Below are 20,133 nucleotides of genomic sequence, written 5' to 3'. Positions count from 1 at the left end.
AAGTGACAATCCGCAACGTGTGGCAGGCTACGTGGCAAGTGACAATCCGTAACGTGTGGCAGGCTACGTGGCAAGTGACAATCCGCAACGTGTGGCAGGCTACGTGGCAAGTGACAATCCGCAACGTGTGGCAGGCTACGTGGCAAGTGACAATCCGCAATGTGTGGCAGGCTACGTGGCAAGTGACAATCCGCAACGTGTGGCAGGCGACGTGGCAAGTGACAATCTGCAACGTGTGGCAAGTGACAATCCGTAATGTGTGGCAGGCGACGTGGCAAGTGACAATCCGTAATGTGTGGCAGGCGACGTGGCAAGTGACAATCTGCAACGTGTGGCAAGTGACAATCCGTAATGTGTGGCAGGCGACGTGGCAAGTGACAATCTGCAACGTGTGGCAAGTGACAATCCGTAATGTGTGGCAGGCGACGTGGCAAGTGACAATCCGTAATGTGTGGCAGGCGACGTGGCAAGTGACAATCTGCAACGTGTGGCAAGTGACAATCCGTAATGTGTGGCAGGTGACGTGGCAAGTGACAATCCGCAATGTGTGGCAAGTGACACCCTCAGGGCTCCCACTGATTCTGCATTATGGTGAGTTGAACAATGTAATAATAGAAATAATGCGCTTCAATCATCCTGACACCATAATAACCATGGTGCCGTGATGATTGAAGCGCCAACACCAGCCATTTCCCCAATAAATTGCCCCCAAAAAAACATTTTCTAGCAGTGCCTCTCCCGAGACTAGACTCTGGATCCGCCCCTGCGATGAAGGAGGATTGCTCCTTGCCCCCCAAAATGTGTTTGCCGTTTTATCCTGTGTTATCTTGTATGAATAAAACGATCCTCGGATTCAACTCTTAAAACAAGTGGTGTGTCCCTCTCACTACGTTCTCTGCATTAGAATTCAATCCTTTGGTCATATTAAACTTCTGGGATATGAGAGCTGCTTAAAAGCTGAACTCCAGCTTCTGTTACACTTTACATACACTATATTGTCAAAAGTATTGGAACGCCTACCTTTACACGCACATGGACTTTAATGGCATCCCAGTCTTAGTCCGTAGGGTTCAATATTGAGTTGGCCCCGCCCTTTGCAGCTATAACAGCTTCAACTCTTCTGGGAAGGCTGTTCACAAGGTTTAGGAGTGTGTCTATGGCAGAGGTCTCAAAGTGGCGTCCCTCCAGCTGTTGCAAAACGACAAGTCCCATCATGCCTTTTTCTGTGGGGGTCATGATTGTAACTGTCAGCCTTGCAATGCCTCATGGGACTTGTAGTTTCGCAACAGCTGGAGGGCCGCCAGTTTGAGACCCCTTGCGTCTATGAGAATGTTTGACCATTCTTCCAGAAGTGCATTTCTGAGGCCAGGCACTGATGTTGGACAAGAAGGCCTGGCTCGCAGTCTCCGCTCTAATTTATCCCAAAGGTGTTCTATCGGGTTGAGGTCAGGACTCTGCGCAGGCCAGTCAGGTTCCTCCACCCCCAAACTCACTCTCATTCATGTCTGTATGGACCTTGCTTTGTGCACTGGTTTTACACCCTGAATGTGACAAGTAGATAATTTTTGGTAACATAGGTTTTGTTTATTAGATATTTAACACAATGTGGCCCACATCAAAGAATTTCTGTAAGTAGTGGTCTGTTCTCCACCAAAAAAAAAAAGAAAAAAGGGGGGTGGGGGGTAAATCTCACCTCGTTGATAAGGAACTGGAGATGCAGGACGGCTGCTCCGCTGTCATGCTGACAATGGCAATCAACGCCCGGCCGGCCCAATCTGTTATGATCGATAGTTAAGGATTTTACTGGTGAACAATTATGAAGCAATTAACCTCGTTAGCGTCACAATTATGTAATCAGTTTCCCCTCCCGATCTGGAGCACATGACACGTTAACCCTTTCCTGACTGGCACCATGCCGAAAGCCTACAATTTCCCACATTGTGCGGGAGTGGTATGCCCAAATGCCCCAGGGGGGGCAATCGCCAGGAGGACTCTGTTATGAAAAAATGTCATGGGCACGCAGGTCTCAGGGCAGAGCCATCCATTCTTTCCTCTTCTGTTCCTTCCTTCTGCTGGATACACAAAGGGTTATCGCTGATGTCATTTTGTAGAGACTTCCAGGAATTGCAGAAGGTTGCAGAGATGACAAACAGAAATTTATAGCGCAACCTCCCAACGGGGACGTCGCCGCACCGGAGGCTTGCACATATATTGTAATCAGGTTTTAGCTTTTTCAGCATCAAACATTGTTATTGGGTTCATGAAACATGAGAATAATGAGGCTGTATGAGTCTGATTCCCCATGCAGGGGGCAAGGAACACAACATAGGCATCCATAATGTACAAACAGTCATAAAAGGCTCCACAAACCAAACCAAAATGATTCAAAAAATGAATCACTTAACCACTTAAGGACCGAACCTCTTTTTCAGATTTGGCGTTTACATGTTTAAAACAGTTTTTTTTGGTAGAAAATTACTTAGAACCCCCAAACATTTTATATTTTTTTTAACACCCTAGAGAATAAAATGGCGGTCATTGAAATACTTTTTTTCACACCATATTTGCGCAGCGGTCTTACAAGCGGACTTTTTTTGGAAAAAATTCACTTTTATGAATAAAAAAATAAGACAACAGTAAAATTAGCCCAATTTTTTTTTTTTTATATTGTGAAAGATAATGGTGCGCCGAGTAAATTGATACCCAACATGTCACGCTTCAAAATTGCGCTCGCTCGTGGAATGGCGTCAAACTTTTAGCCTCAAAAATCTCCATAAGCGACATTTAAAAAATTCTACAGGTTGCATTTTTTGCGTTACAGAGGAGGTCTAGGGCTAGAATTATTGCTCTCGCTCTACCGATCGCGGCGATACCTCCCATGTGTGGTTTGACCACCGTTTTCATATGCGGGCGCTACTCACGTATGCGCTCGCTTCTGTGCGCAAGCTCGTCGTGACGGGGTTTTTTTTTTCTTATTTATTTTAATTGATTTTATTTATTTTTACACTGTTTTAAAAAAAAAAAATGGATCACCTTTATTCCTATTACAAGGAATGTAAACATCCCTTGTAATAGAAAAAAGCATGACAGGTCCTCTTAAATATGAGATCTGGGGGTCAAAAAGTCCTCAGATCTCATATTTGGACTAAAATGCAAAAAAAAAAAAAAAAGAAAAAGACATTTAAAAAAAATATACCTTTAAGAGGTATGGGTGGAAGTGACGTTTTGACGTCGCTTCCGCCCTCCTATGGTATAGAGACGAGTGGGGGCCATCTTAGCCTCACTCGTCTCCATACCCAGCTAGCGAAAGAACCCAATCGCCTCTGCCGCTACCGACGGCTCCGGTAAGCGGCGGAAGGTGCGGGAGGGAGGGTGGCACCTCTCCCGCCGCCGATAGCGGTGATCTCGCGGCAAATCCGCCGCGGAGACCACCGTTATCGTACAGCCGACCGGCGCATGAAGAGATGGATATCTCGGTTGTGGCAGCAGCTGCTGCCGTTACCGAGATATCCCTCTTAAAAAATAGGACGTATATCGTCGTGCGCTGGTCGGTAAGTGGTTAAGGGGCGAGTATCTTTTTGAGATTTGTTGTTTACAAGTTAACCACTTAAGCTCCGGACCATTTTCCAGCTAAAGGACCAAGCCCCTTTTTGCGATTCGGCACTGCGTCGCTTTAACTGACAATTGCGCGGTCGTGCGACGTGGCTCCCAAACAAAATTGGCGTCCTTTTTTTCTCATAAATAGAGCTTTCTTTTGGTGGTATTTGATCACCTCTGCGGTTTTTATTTTTTGCGCTGTAAGCAAAAATAGAGCGACAATTTTGAGGAAAAAAAAAAACATAATTTTTTTACTTTTTGCTATAATAAATATCCCCCAAAAATATATATAAAAAATTTTTTTTTTCTTCAGTTTAGGCCGATACGTATTCTTCTACATATTTTTGGTAAAAAAAAATCTCAATAAGCGTATATTGATTGGTTTGCGCAAAAGTTATCGCGTCTACAAAATAGGTGATAGTTTTATGGCATTTTTTTTTTCATTTTTTTTTTTTATTAGTAAAAGAGGCAATCTGCGATTTTTAGTGGGAACGCGACATTATGGCGGACACATCGGACATTTTTGACACTATTTTGGGACCACTGTAATTTATACAGCAATCAGTGCTATAAAAATGCACCAAGTACTGTGTAAATGACACTGGCAGTGAAGGGATTAACCACTAGAGGGCGATAAAGGGGTTAAGTGTGTCCTATTCTAACTGTGGGGGGGTGGGCTTCAAGTCACATGACAGCAATCACCGATCCCGATGAAAGAGAGCAATGATCTCTGTCATGACACAAGCCAGAACGGGGGAAATGCCTTGTTTACTCCCCCATTCTGCGGCTCCGTGACACGATCGCTGGGAGACCGGTGGACATCAAGTCCGCCTGTCCCGCAGGCACTGTTGCGCTGTACACAGCGGGCGCATGCATGCGCCTGCTATCCCCGGCTCCTAAAGGGGACGTGCAGGTATGCCCATTTGCCCACCGCTGCCATTGTGCCGACGTATAACGGCGTGCGGTGGTCGGAAAGTGGTTAAAGGGGTTGTAAACCCTCAAGGTTTTTCACCTTAATGCATCCTATGTGATGCAGCAGCCCCCCCTAGAGCCCCCTTTTACTTACCTGAACCCAGTGACGGGGAAGAGCATACCATCTCCAGTGGGTGTCTTGGGTCCTGATTGGATAGATTTATAGCAGCGCAGCCATTGGCTCCCTCTGCTGTCAATCAAATCCAATGACGTGGGAGATGGGGGGCCCGAGTCCTGCTGTCTGTGTCAATGGATGCAGCAGCAGGAAGCGGTCGCACGCCTGCACAGGTGTCCCCAAGGGAGAGCAGCTCTCCAACGGGGCATTCGGGAAGAGGAGGAGCCAGGAGGGCTGCTGAGGAACCCCAGAAGAGGAGGATCGGGGCCACTCTGTGCAAAACCAACTGCACTGAGGAGATAAGTATGACATGTTTTGTTTTTTGTTTTTAAAATGAACCTTTACATATCCTTTAAATTGTCCAACATCCTTTGGGTAACAAGATCAGTCATACAGTATATAGTTCAGTACAGAGTCATACCAAAATCAGTATAAAAATGCAGCAAACGTGTATGAACCACAAAGTGTATATACATTTAGCCCCCCTCCCCCCCGATCAAACTTCACTTGAACGATTGGGAACTTCCTGTTCTGGTTCCCGATCATTAGTACGGGACCCGGGGCTCTCAGCGGGACCGCAGTCTCTGGGTTGGGAGGGCGCAGTATGGCGCACTCCCAGCTCAAAGATAGATACGTAGATATGCACACCCCACCGGAAAAAAAGCCCAGTCCAGTGTCCTTCTGCGTATCTGTCGGCATCAAGGGGTTTAAATAGATTAAGGCTGGGTTCACACTGAAGCGATGCGGGAACGCCGCGAATCCGCGGCGGGTTCCAGCATCGCATGCCTCCCGCCGGCAGTTCACACTGCCCTATGCGGACTGCTGGGAGTGTCAGTGAAACCTTAATGACACCCCCAGATCAGTTCGCATATCGCAGTGCGATCTGCAAACTCGGACAGGAATCGGATCGCATGGTGTGAACACCCATGCGATCCGATTCTGCTGCGGACCAAAAAAAGGGTCCCATGCGAGTTTGGAGCGGGTGCGATGCGAATTCCGCCATACTATCTGTATGGCTGAACTCGCATCGCACAGAGATCGGATGTGAGTTGCACTGCAGTGCGGTGCGAATCACATCCGGGTCTCCCAGCCGCAGCAGTGTGAACCCAGCCTTAAACCCAAAAACTTAATCTAGGAACCTATTAATCAAACATTCACTTTGGCATTTCACCCTGTAAATTTTCGCCATAAGATATTCTCCCCAAAAAAATAAAAAATTCAGTTGTAATCGTATTCTCTGCTGACATTCACTCTAATCTTTATGCAGGCAGCCGGCGGGCGAATATTGTCTATAATAGTGATGGCGAACCTTGGCACCCCAGATGTTTTGGAACTACATTTCCCATGATGCTCATGCACTCTGCAGTGTAGTGGAGCATCATGGGAAATGTAGTTCCAAAACATCTGGGCTGCCAAGGTTTCGCCATCACTGGTCTATAAGGTGGAATGCTGAGGCTGGTGCAGATCTTGTCAGATTGAGGGGATTGTTTCTCTTGTCTGCTGGCGATCGCTGTTCGTGGTGCTGAAATGGGCAGAAACAAACGACCCGACAGGGTTTTCCAGTCTTCACCTACTTAAAGCGGACCGTCGGTCATTTTTTTCATCTTTCCATCTATTAAATCTTCTGCCCTTGTTGTGGTTTTTAACTTTGGATAGTAAAAAAAAAAAAATTCTGCCAGTAGATCCCTTATGCCGCGTACACACGAGCGGACTTTTGAACATCCAAAGTCCGACGGAATGATTCCGTCAGACTATTCGATCGTGTGTGGGCTGCAACGGACTTTTGATTCGCAAAAGTCTGACGGACTTTAGAATATGGAACATGCTTCAAATTTTTCCGACGGAACTCCGCCGGACCCGGTCCCTCCGAAAAATTCGCTCGTGTGTATGCTATTCCGACGGACTAAAACCGACGCTAGGGCAGCTATTGGCTACTGGCTATGAACTTCCTTATTCGAGTCCAGTCGTACGTCATCACGTTCGAATCCGTCGGAGTTTAGTGTGATTGTGTGTGGTCAAGTCCGCTCAGTCGAAAAGTCCGTCAGAACTCTGTCGGAAACTCCGGCAGAACTCCTTCGGAAGTCTGTCGGACATAAGTCCTCTCGTGTGTACGGGGCTTTATACAGCCCATTCCTGTTTCTTGTCTGGTCATTAGCCTAGGCTTATAACATCATGCACAGCTTTCTCTCTCTCACTCTGGTGAGAGTTTGCCAGGAAAGGAGGGGGGGGGGGGCCATAAGAGGGCCAATGAGAGCTGCAGAGCTGGAGGTGTGCCTGTGTAAATCCAGGAAGTCAACATGGCAGCAGCTTCATCTGCCCACAGTTAAAATGGCTGCGGCCAGACTCAGTGGAGGGAGATTTCTGCAGCACATTTGGCAAGTACAGAATCCCAGTATATATAAAATAATATGCAAAGTGGGTGGAGGGAAGCTTCAGAATGGCAAATATGTTTTTATTACAAATTATGTGAGCAGACTGCAGTTCCTCTCTAACAAGCTCTTCTTCACACAGAATTTGAATCGGTTGATAATTTTTTCAACCGTTCACGTATTCGAAACTGTTACGAACTATGGGGGGGGGGGATGGGCTAGCTGTGACACATCAGTGATCATAGCTCCCGATCACAGGGAGCTATGATCAGTGACACTGTCACTAGGCAGAACGGGGAGATGCTTGTTTACATCAGCATCTCCCCGTGAGACGATCGCGGGTATCTGACGGAGCCCGCGGTGGGCGCACGCGATGGCACAGCGGCAAATTCAAAGGGACGTACAGGTACGCCCATTTGCGCAGCCATGCCATAATGCCAATGTACATCGGCGTGTGCCGGTCGGGAACTGGTTAATTAAATTTGTTACTATTTTTAATTCGGCGATTCGGATACATCCGAATAACCATAAATTCGGCCAAATTTATATTTGGGCCGAAAAAAAATTACACATGTATGGAGGCCACAGTGGAAGCTCGCTGCCGTCGCTTTAGCAATGTGTACGCGTTGGACTGGAAGCGCCACTCTTAGTGCACAGGCGCAAACTGAACAAGCCTTTACTACGCATGCGCGAGACTGAGCTGGACTTGTGGGCGTGGAACGGCAAGTCAAAGACCAGGGAGAGAGCGGCCAGGGCTTCATTTGCTTAAAGTTAAAAAAATGGGTGAGTACAGGAAAAGGACATGAGGAAAAGAGCAATTTTTTAAATGAATATTAAGAGTCAAGATTATTGGAAAAAAGATAACTACCGGTATATATGATTTTCGCTATTTGTACGGCACAATTTGGTGTTTTTGGAAACAAATCAGCTTTGCCCACAGCTCCTTTTTAAGAAAAGTCTTTTGCATTTCTCTCTGTGTTGCTGGTATTCGACTTCCCTCACTTTCTAGCTGGTAAAATGTTGTCAGCAGGACAGAAAGTGAAGGAAAATCTCGGACAGCAGCAAAAAACCCAACTGCTTCTAGCACAGCTTCCTTAGTAGAAGAGTCACAGACGATGTAGGGGTTTACTAATGTACATGCATATTTCATGTACACTGAGACAATTGTAAAACTGACCAAGATGCTGCACCGGGCTTTATAAATTCAGTGGGATTTGTTGGCGTGTGTCGGGTACGTTGACGATGTGCCTCAGCTGCACGCAGAATGAAATTTGTGCACCTAAGAAGAATCAGTCTTGACTGCAGAAGGGAAATGTAGATGTCATTCAGAGCATCTGATGTGTTTGTGGGAACCTGAGGAGTCCATGACGGGTATTTCTCATTTCAGAATGTTGCAGTATAACCACAATTTAGAGGCATTAGGATCATATTGTGCTTTGGGGGGGTGGGGGTGTTGGTTGTTGTGGTCACTTAACAGATGGTTCTGGTCCCTGCCAAGCAAATTGCAAATTACATATCTGTGTGGATGAGTCATCGGTCTGATGCTGCATCTGTCCCTCGCCAGCTCTAACACTGAGAACTGAGCAATTAAACACCGCCGATCGCTCGGTTCTCAGCGCTCCCTTAGCAGAGATCTGGTAACTATCAGTGACCACTGTCTCCTCTGCCCCACCGCCCCGGCTGTGGAGGGGGCAGAATCTGCCGGCTCAGACTCTCAGACACTCTGGGAGGCTGAACCGGGTGCCGGTGTCCTATCACATTGTGTCCCCCATCGGATAGTGTCCGCTGTGTACTGCGCATGCACACACAGACTCCGAAAATAGCTGAAGATGAACGGTGCCTGCGCCGTGAGTCCAGTTTCTAGCCCCACCATCCAAGTGGACATAGAGCTGGAATAAAAAGAGCTGAGCGCAGCGAGGCCGTGCCTGAAGCGTGGCGAGCGAAGCGTGGTGAGCGAAGTGAGCCCGCGGGGGGCCCTCTAATATTTTCAGCCCTATGTCCACTTTGATGGTGGGGCTAGCACCTCTAATCACGGCGCAGGCGCCGTTCATCTTCGGAGATTTTCCGAATCTCCTTCTGCTCCGTACTGCGCAAGCGCTGCGCCTGCGCAGTATGGGGCGGACACTATCCGATGGCTGGACGCTATATGCCAGAACACCGGTCCAGGCATGTGGGTGGATCCCAACTCTGGACCGACTCTGTGACATCAGCTGACAGCGGGTCTGCACTCCTTTAAACCATAGGAGAAGTACAGCCAAACAAGCTTTGGTTGTACTTCTCCTTTAAGGTTAAAAAAAAAACCTTCAGCCTTTAGAACCACTTTTAACCCCCCCCTGATCCCTCAAACTTGTCACACAGGGATGCGCTCTCTCTTTGCCCGGGGTTCTCGGCTCTTGATTGGATATATTGATATCAGCGCAGCCATTGGCTTCCACTGCTGTCAATCAAATGCAATGACGCAGGCGCCGGGGGGGCTGAGTCCTGCATTCGACCGCCGAATGCAGGACTCGGGAGTGTGCCCGCAAAGTAACCCCCCGGGAGGGCGTTTCTCCCAGGGGGTTACCTGATGTTGGGAGGAGCCGCGAGAGCCACCAAGGGACCCCAGAAGAGCAGGTTCGTGGCCACTCTGTGCAAAACGAGCTGCACAGTGGAGACATGTTTGTTATTTTTTTTTATTTAAAACCCGTACCTTTAGTGTCACTTTAAAAAATACTAATGCAAAAGGGAAACTTACGTGGATCATGTTGAACAAAAAAAGCGTGAGTGTCCTATGAGACAAACACTCTACTTTTGATAATATATGCTCTTCCTGGTTAGCCTACCTGCAGGTCCCGAATGAACGCGGTGGATATTGCATGGAGGATCCCCAGACACAAGCACTTCTATCTCTACTCTTTTCTATTGTTCTTTTGATTCTTGGCTTCATGCTCTATTACCTCTTCTGTCCTTTTCTTAACAGAGCTGCTCATGTTTACAGTTGGGGGGGGGGTTTAAGTTCCTTATGTGGGATTGTTTTATGGTACGATAAACGGGAAATACTCAGGAAGCTATAGTCACTGGATTAAGACTTTACTACTTTGCAAGCCTCCTTATAGTGATTACACCTTGGTGTGGTGTTGACCACCGTATCCTTATGACTTGTTGATTTGTATTCTGTTTTTAGGAGGAGCTGTCTAGACGGCTGTCCCTCAATGTCTGCGGCATTATGAAGGACTAAACCTAACTACCAAGATCTTCCCTAGTTTCCCCTTTTGGTATTTTTTTCCCTCTTACCCCCCCCCCCCCCCCCCCCACTTATGTATCACTCTTGTTTTATGTACAGCAAGGATTGTTTACTGCTCTGGAAAGTGATCGATTACTTTTTGTTCCTTTCAAATAATAAAAAAACGATTGAAACAGAAAAAAATACTAACGCAGCCACCACTCTAAGCCCTTGTACACATGGTTGGACATTCCGACGGAAAATGTCAGATCGGACCATGTTGTCGGATAATCCGACCGTGTGTGGGCTTCATCTGACTTTTTCCGTCTGAATGTCCGACCAACAAAGTTTGAAAGCTGGATATAAAAATTTTCCCACAACATGATCCGATCGGACTTTGTCCGATCGTTTGTAGAGAATTCCAATCGGACAAAGTGCCACGCATGCTCAGATCAAATTCCTAGACCAAAGCTATTGGCTACTAGCCTGAATGTCAGATCAGATTTTCCGACCACTTTGTCCGACCGTGTGTACGCAACACCAGTTTCGGACAAAATCCGTCAGACAAAATCCGATGGACTTTGTTGTCGGAATGTCCGACCGTGTGTACAAGGGCTAATGCCCCGTACACGCGATTGGAACTTCGGCCAGCAAAAGACCAATGAGAGCTTTTGGTCGGAAAATGCGATCGTGTGTACGCTTCATCTGACTTTTGCTGGCGGAATTTCGGCCAGCAAAAGATTGAGAGCATGTTCTCTATTTTTCAGTCGGAAAAAGTTCCTATCCGAAAATGTTTTCATGTGTATGCAATTTCCGACGCGCAAAATCTCACGTATGCTCAGATTCAACTACGAGATGGAAGCTATTGCCTACTGGGTATTGAACTTCCTTTTTCTAATCCCGTCGTATACGTTGTACGTCATCACGTTCTTGACAGTCGGAATTTGGTGTGACGGTGTGTATGCAAGACAGCTTGAGCGAAATCCTGTCGGAATTCCGTCAGGAAAACAATCAGAGCTTTTTCTGACCAAAATTCTGATCATGTGTACGTGGCATAAGGCCTGGTACGCTGTAATATTTTAACCGTTTGTCCGTGGATTTGCATGATCTACAGTTTGGGAGATCTTGGGCTCATCTGGATTCTCACTCTCATGGGCAATGGATCCAGTCCTAAACCTCTTCTAAAGCCTCATACACATGATAGGACTTCAGATGAAAACATAAAAAGTTTGATCGATGGATCGGATGTTGCCTTAAAAAAGCTAAAGCCTCATACACACGATCGGACTTTGTACAAACTTTCCCTTGGATTTTTGTACAAAGGGCGTCGGCCGTGAACTTGTATTGCATACACACAGCAGGACTTTTTCAGCCAACTTTCACCAAATCACGTGGGTTTTTCTGCTCTTTACCGCCACCTTTGGTCAACTTCTGTATTGTTGTCTGATCTTTTGCATTGGCTCTGAGCATGCCTGTTTGTACTTTATACAAAAGTCCTATGGTTTTCTGTACACACGATCAGACTTTGCTCCATCTGACTTTTGTTGACAGAAACTTTGTCCGTTCGCACAGCCTACAAAAGTCTGATTAAACCAAAAAAATTTGTCCGATGGAACGTACACAAGGTCAGATGTTGCTCCAAAACAGCTAATTTGCATGTTTGTTGTCAAAAAGTCTGATCGTGTGTATGGGCCTTAACTCCCCCCACCCCCCTACAGCTGCCAAAACCAAGTATCATTTTTAGAATAGGGCTTATGCCCCGTACACATGATCGGACTTTCCGATAACAAAACCGTGGATTTTTGTTCAAAGGGTATTGGCTCCAACTTGTCTTGCATACACACAAATTTTGGTCAACAATTACAAACGTAGTGATGTACAAGACGTACGTGATATCTCCATTATAAATGCTGGTTTTACAAGATCGAGCGTTTCCGGCTCGTACTTGATTCCGAGCATGCGTGGACATTTGTGTGAAGGACTTGTGTACACACGATCGGAAAGTCAGAAAAAACAAACATTTGTTTGAGGAAAATTTGAGAACCTGCTAGCCAACATTTGTTGGTGGAAAGTCCGACAACAAATGTCCGATGGAGCACACACACAGTCGGACTTTCCGCCAACAAGCTCACATCCAACATTTGTTGTTGGAAAATCCGATTGTGTGTATTAGTCTTTAGGTGGTTCAAAAATAACCCCATAACACTGTCCCTTTAGAGGAGTCAGACATACGGCCCATTCCGTCTAGAATCCGCCCCGAGTCGAGAGAGGGAGAGAGATAGAGAGAGAGAGCTGAATTGTTTATTTAACTGAATTCCTTCTATTATGTGTTATAAATAATTGAATCGGCTCGTTATTTTGGTTCCTATATTTCAAGCCAGCTGTCTGTTTATCTGAGAAAGACGAGAACATCCAGAGTTTAGCGGACCTTCCCAGAGTACTCAGCAAACACGTACTTTAAGCTTCCAATTTCCATATAAATGTACAATAAACAGGCCTGTTTATTGATGTTTGGTTTGCAGGGATGCTGCAAGGTGTTTCAGAAACAAGGAAATGACACGGAACTTTACAGGAAAAAAGAAAATCGTTACAGCCATAAAAATATATATGTATTAAATAAAAATATAAATGACATAATATATATATTAAATGTTCTATATTTAATATCAATCTATATCTATATAGCGCGTTTGTTGATGTTTGGTTTGCAGGGATGCTGCAAGGTTTTTTATAAACAAGGAAATGACATGGAGAAATAAATTGTTACAGCTATAAAAATATTGATTCCATTTTCTATAAACCCGCTTTTATTTATTACATTTTACTGTAATTAACATAATTGGTAATACTGATATATTTTAACGCTGAGCTACAGCAATTTAAAGAGGAACTTTACTCTCCCAATCAACAAACTATTTTAAACCCTTGCCAAACGTATAACTTGCATATATACGGTGGCAAAGCATCTCTTCTGTGTTGGATCAGTACGTGATCAGCGCTGTGGTTGGCGCGCTGTGCTGTGATTCGTTACGGCACATGCCGATCAAGAGGTCCTGGCCAATGATAGCTCTCCTGCGCTAGATCATGCACTAGGTACGTGATACTGCACTTCCAGGTAGGGGGGGGGGGGGGGCACACGCCGGGGAACTGTCCAGGCTGTGATTAACCACTTAAGGACCAGCCGCCGTCATTATACTGCAGCAGGTTGGCTCTCCTGGGCCAATCACCATAGGTGTACATCGCCCGCTTTAAGAGCCACCTGTGATCGCTCCACAGAGAGCCAGAACGGGGATCTGTCAATGCACACAGACAGATCAACCCGTTCCGACAGGGGAGGAGAGAGAGATCTGCTGTTACTAGTGATTAGGAAACAGCGATCTCCCTCCTCCTTCAGTCAGTCCCCTCCCCCCCCCCCCCACACAGTTAGAAACACCTTCCAGGAAACACATTTAACCCCTTGATCGCCCCCTAGTGTTAACCCCCTTCCCTCCCAGTGACATTTACACAGTAATCAGTGCATTTTTATATCACTGATCACTGTATAAATGTCAATGGTCCCAAAAATGTGTCAAAAGTGTCCGTCGCAATCCTGCTAAAAATCGCAGATCGCCACCATTACTAGTAAACAAAAAATAAGAATAATAAAAATGCCATAAATCTATCCCCTATTTTGTAGACGATATAACTTTTGTGCAAACCAATCAATGGCTTATTGCCATTTTTTTACCAAAAATATGTAGAAGATTACATATTGGCCTAAACCGATGAAGAAATTTGTTTTATTTAATTTTTTTTTTTTGGGATATTTATTATAGCAAAAAGTAAAAAATATATATATTTTTTTCAAAATTGTCACTCTTTTTTTGTTCATATGTGCGCTTCACATATGTGCAGGCCGGCCGCAGTGCGATTTGAAAAGGAGTCCTGTGCGATTTCAGTCTGGATCAGGTGCGATTTCTAATCTTATTCACTACAATTCACATTGGAATCGCACCTGAACCGCTGAACGAAATCACACCGGACCAACCAGCCCGTACATATGTGAACCGAGTCTTTTTTTTCTGAACAGAGTGTATAGTATCTCACAAAAATAAGTACACCCCTCATATTTTTGTAAATATTTTCTTCCATCTTTTCATGTGACAACACTGAAGAAATGCCACTTGGCTACAATGTAATGTAGTGAGTGCACAGCTTGTATAACATCCACCAGCTCTGTGATGTCATCATGGAGGAGTGGAAGAGGACTCCAGTGGCAACCTGTGAAGCTCTGGTGAACAGGTGGGTGACCCACTGACATTAGAGATGGTGAGTGATTCTGACCAAAATCAATCAATTATAGAACAAGATGTTTGTCCGCATGTTTCCTCTTTTATGTTTCAGGACTTATCTGCATCATTAACTTTCATGTAGTACATCACAATATGGAGGACAAGTATTTCTACCCTGTAAATGCAAGAAATTCCACTATAGATACTTATCAGGCTGTAATAGAGGGGGAAGTGATACAATTGAAACAATGTAGCTTAAAGTGGTTGTAAACCCTTACAATCCACTTTGACCTATAGGTAAGCCTAGATTAAGACTTACCTGTAGGTCCAAGAAATATCTCCTAAACCTACACGGTTTAGGAGATATTTACAAAAGACAGCCACCGCATGCGCCGTAGACAGCAGCGCGCAGGTGCACTGGGCAGGCCGCAGATCGTGGCGATATGCCGCGGGTGTCAGCTCCCATGCGCGTGAGTGACACCATGATCGCTGTGATTCGCCAGAGCAGCGAGACCCGGAAGTCACCCAGGGATACATGGCAGCGGCAGACATGAAGACAGAGGACCGCTTCGGGGGCTTCGTTCTCAGGTAAGTTATTCATAATGAGCTAGTATGCTATGCCTTTGCCCGTACACACGATCTGACTTTTGGACAACAAACATGCAAATTAGCTGTTTTGGAGCAACATCCGACCTGTGTGTACGCTCCATCGGACAAACTATTTCGGTTTTCATTGGACTTTTGTTGGCTGTGCGAACGGACAAACTTTCTGGCAACAAAATTCCGATGGAGCAAAGTCCGATCGTGTGTACAGAAAACCATCTGACTTTGGTACAAAGTACAAACAGGCATGCTCAGAACCGATGCAAAAGATCAGACAATAATACAGAAGTTAACCAAAGGTGGCGGTAAAGAGCAGAAAAAACACGTGATTTGGTGAAAGTTGGCTGAAAAAGTCCTGCCGTGTGTATGCAATACAAGTTCACGGCCGACGCCCTTTGTACAAAAATCCACGGGAAAGTTTGTACAAAGTCCGATCGTGTGTATGAGGCTTTAGACCCCTTACACACTATTAGATTTTCTGCAGATTTTTGTCTTCAGATTTACCAAAACCATGTAGTGCGAGGGCCTGCCTGATTGCGTACAAATTGAAACTCTCATGCCCCGTACCCACGAACGGAAATTCCACCAGCAAAAGTCGGATGTGAGCTTTTGGTCGGAAATTCCGACCGTGTGTACGCTCCATCGGACTTTTGCTGGCGGAATTTCCGCCAGAAAAAGACTGAGAGCAGGTTCTCAATTTTTCGGTCGGAAAAGGTTCTGAACGGAAATTCCGATCGCCTCTAGCAATTCCGACGCACACAAAATTCTTATGCGTGCTCGGAAACAATTACAATTCGATGCATGCTCGGAAGCATCAAACTTAATTTTTCTCGGCTCGTCGTAGCGTTGTACGTCACCGCGTTCTTGACGATCGTAAGTTGAGAGAACGTTTGTGTGACCATGTGTATGCAAGCCAAGCTAGAGCACAATGCAGTCGCAAAAACCATCCAAGATTTTTCCGACGGAAATTCCGCTCGTGTATGCGGGGCATTAAGGTTTGCCCTCATATTATATGGGTTTTGGTAAATCTACAGACAAAAATCTGCAGAAAATCTAAAGCCTCATGCACGCGATCGGACTTTGTACAAACTTTCCCGTGGATTTTTGTACAAAGGGCGGCGGCCCTGAACTTATATTGCATACACACGGCAGGACTTTTTCAGCCAACTTTCACCAAATCACATGGTTTTTCTGCTCTTTACCGCCACCTTTGGTCAACTTCTGTATTGTTGTCTGATATTTTGCATTGGTTCTGAGCATGCCTGTTTGTACTTTATACAAAAGTCCTATGGTTTTCTGTACACACATTCGGACTTTGCTCCATTGTACTTTTGTTGCCGAAAAGTTCGTCCGTTCGCACAGCCAACAAAAGTCAGATGAAAACCGAAAAAGTTTGTCCGATGGAGCATACACATGGTCAGATGTTGCCTTAAAACAGCTAATTTGCATGTTTGTTGTCAAAAAGTCTGATCGTGTGTATGGGCCTTAATAGTGTGTATGAGGCCTTATAGTGTAATCGGGAGCGGTGATCAGTGTCATGTCACACATAGCCCCTCCCCTCCACAGTTAGAATCACTCCCTAGGACACACTTAACCCCTACAGCACCCCCTCCTGGTTAACCTCTTCACTGCCAGTCACATTTACACCGTAATCAATGCATTTTTAATCGCGCTGATCACTGCAGAAATGCCAATGGTCCCAAAATAGCGCCAAAATCGTCCAATGTTTCCGCTATATTACAGGGATAGGGAACCTTGGCTCTCCAGCTGTTTTGAAACTACTAGTCCCATGAGACATTGCAAGACCCTAACAATCACAGGCATGACTCCTAGAGGCAGAGGCATGATGGGATTTGTAGTTTCAAAACAGCTTAAGAGCCGAGGTTCCCTACCCCTGTGCTATAATGTCGCAGTCACGATGAAATCGATGATCGCCACCATTACTAATAAAAAAATTAAATTTTTTTTAATAATGCCATAAAACTATCCCCTATTTTGTAAACGCTATAACTTTTGCACAAACCAATCAATAAACGCTTATTGCAATTTTTTTTAACCAAAAATATGTAGAAGAATACGTATTGGCCTAAACTGAGGGAAAAAAATGTTTTATAAAATTTTTTTGGGGGATATTTATTACAGCAAAAAGTAAAAAAAAAATAAGTTTTTTTCAAAATTTCAAAAAAATAGCGCAAAAAATAAAAACCCACCAAAAGAAAGCTCTATTTGTGGGGAAAAAAATACATCAATTTTGTTTGGGAGCCACGCGGCACGACCGCGCAATTGTCAGTTAAAGCGACGCAGTGCCGAATGGCAAAAAGTGCTCCGGCCTTTGGCCAGCCAAATGGTCCGGGGCTTAAGTAACGCAGTGCCGTATTGCAAAAAAAAAAATGGCTATAACTTTTGCGCAAGCCAATCAATAAATGCTTATTGCGTTTTTTTTTTACCAAAAATATGTAGAAGAATACGTATCGGCCTAAACTGAGGGGAAAAAAATTTTTTATATATTTTTTGGGGATATTTATTATAGCAAAAAGTAAATGAATGTTTTTTTTTCAAAATTGTCGCTATTTTTTTGTTGATAGCGCAAAAAATAACCACAGAGGTGATCAAATACCGCCAAAAGAAAGCTCTATTTGTATGGGAAAAAAGGACGTGAATTTAGTTTGGGAGTCACGTCGCACCACCGCGCAATTGTCAGTTAAAGCGACGCAGTGCCGAATCGCAAAAAAAAAAACGCTCTGGTCTTTGGCCAGCCAAATGGTTCGGGGGTTAAAGGGGTTGTAAACCCTTACAACACACTTTGACCTACAGGTAAGTCTAGATTATAGCCTTGTACACACGGTCGGAGAATCCGTCGGAATGTGTCCTATCAGACCGCGTCGTCGGATAATCCGACTGTGTGTGGTATGCATCGGACTGATTCCATCCGAATCTCCGTCGGACCCAATTTTCCAACATGTTGGAAATATTTCCCGACCAACTGGGCCGGTCGGACCTAATCCGATCATGTGTAGAGCATTTTGATCGGACCAAGTGCCACGCATGCTCAGATCAAATTCTTACATCAAAGCTATTGGCTACTAGCCTGAATGTAGTCCCATCGTAACGAAATTACGTCATCACGTTCTGAAAGATCGGATTTTTCACCAACTTTGTCCGACCGTGTGTATGCAACAGTTTCGGACAAGATCCGACGGACAAAATCCGACGGGCAAAATCCGACGGATTTGGTTGTGGAAATCTCCGACCGTGTGTACAGGGGCTAAGTCTTACCTGTAGGTCCAAGAAATATCTTCTAAACTTACCTGGTTTAGGAGATATTTGGCGAAAGACAGGCACCGCTGTCTACGGCGCATGCGCACTGAGCGCGGCACCGTCAACGGCGAATATGCCGCGCGTGGCGGCTCCCGTGCGCATGTGTGGGAGTGACGTCATCGCGGCTTCGCCGAATGACAGCGGCGGAGCGGCGAGACCCACCGAGAAGATGGATGCGCCGGACTACAGGGGACAGCGGTGACATCGCTGGCTCCTGTGTCAGGTAAGTGACACATAATGGACTACTATGCGATGAGATGCGATGCGATGCGATGCATAGTAGTCCATTATGCTTTACCTTTGCAGGGAATGAAAGAGGAAGTAAACTCATCAGGGTTTACTTCCTCTTTAAGTTGTTAATGACAATCAGTTAAATTTTAATTTTTCAATTGATCATGATACTTTCAGTATCAACTTTTTAGCCATCACCCTAATGGGCGATCCAACTACAGGTGATGTTTCAACACGCACCTATAGGAAAACCATGCTCTGGTAACGCTACACTTTTTTCAGCCAGTTGTCATCCATCCCACACCATCAATGCCATCCCTTATGGAGAGTTTAATCGAGCCAAGCGAAACTGGCCTTTGAGCCGGAATGCGAGGTCATTCATCAGCGCTTATTGGACCGAGGTTCTGTTATACACCAAGGACTGGAAAGGCTTTTGGTAATGGACAGAGAGGAATTACTATCAGATAAGCCTAAAACCAAGAGAGAGAGTATAAAAATAAGAATAAATCTCATGAACCTAAGGCCGCGTACACACGGACATGGCCACACACGACGAACGAACAGTCCGCTGAAACCGTGCGCGATGACGTGAACGGCACGTACGACGGGACGAAAAATACGACGTCCTATACACTGCATTATAACTTTCGGCGTGTAAATCCTTTCTGAGCATGCGCCAAACTTAGTCTGTCGAACAAGCCTACACACGGACGGACTGTTCGCTGAAACAAGGTTTCAGCGGACAGTTTTTCGGAATTTCCGAAAAACCTTGTTCGTCCAACTGTCCGCTGAAACTGTCCGCTGAAAGCCCACACACGAGCGGACTGTCCGCCCAAACACTGTTCAGCGGACAGGGTTGGGCGAACAGTCCGCCCGTGTGTACGCGGCCTTACAACTATAGAAATAGAAGAACGGGCAAACCTATTACCTTTGTAACTACATGTTACCAAGAATATCATCAAATAGTCAGGATAATAAAAAAAGAATCTGGCAATACTGTACACAGATAAAGATTTAAAGCGGAGTTCCGATAAAAAAAAATAATAATTTTAAGACAGCAGCTACAAATACTGTGGCTGCTAACTTTCAATAAATCGGACGCTTGCCTGTCCCAGGGTCCAGCGATGCGGGGGGAGCGAAGCCCAGCTCCTCTCCGCAGCGCCGGCATTTTCACTGTGGGCGCCCCGGCTGTGGCTTTACACTGCGCGAGCCGCATGGCGTGCCGTGACCTGGCCGGGCAATCATCAGGGACCTGTGATGTGTGCAAGATGATTGCCGAGAGGGAGGGGGGGAGAGGTGAACTTGCTTGCGGCGCCACGGTGAGGCCGGAGGAAGTGGGAGCTGGGACCTTCTAAAAAGAGGGTATCCCCCCCCCCCCCGAAAAAAAAAAAATGACACGTGGCATGTCCTTCACACGTGGCATGTCCTTCACACGTGGCATGTCACCTTCCTTAA

At 45.6% G+C, this 20,133-nt stretch overlaps 1 protein-coding gene across 8 annotated transcripts in view; it reads right to left on the bottom strand.

Annotated features, from left to right (window-relative positions):
• The window catches only part of STXBP5L (syntaxin binding protein 5L), a 508,429-nt gene that overhangs the window by 304,817 nt on the left and 183,479 nt on the right, over nucleotides 1–20,133 (bottom strand). For all 8 annotated transcript variants that reach the window (XM_077479605.1, XM_077479606.1, XM_077479607.1 and 5 more), the window contains exon 3: nucleotides 1,694–1,775. In XM_077479605.1, the coding sequence (XP_077335731.1) occupies nucleotides 1,694–1,775 (82 nt within the window). The remainder of the gene's footprint in view (nucleotides 1–1,693; nucleotides 1,776–20,133) is intronic.

The sequence above is a fragment of the Lithobates pipiens genome, unplaced genomic scaffold (genome assembly GCF_037356315.1).
Source record: "Lithobates pipiens isolate NorthernLeopardFrog02 unplaced genomic scaffold, aLitPip1_a1.2 Scaffold_16, whole genome shotgun sequence".
In the NCBI taxonomy this organism is placed as follows: Eukaryota; Metazoa; Chordata; class Amphibia; order Anura; family Ranidae; genus Lithobates; species Lithobates pipiens.
Note: the sequence above shows the minus strand (reverse complement) of the source record. Positions and strands in the feature narration are given on the sequence as shown.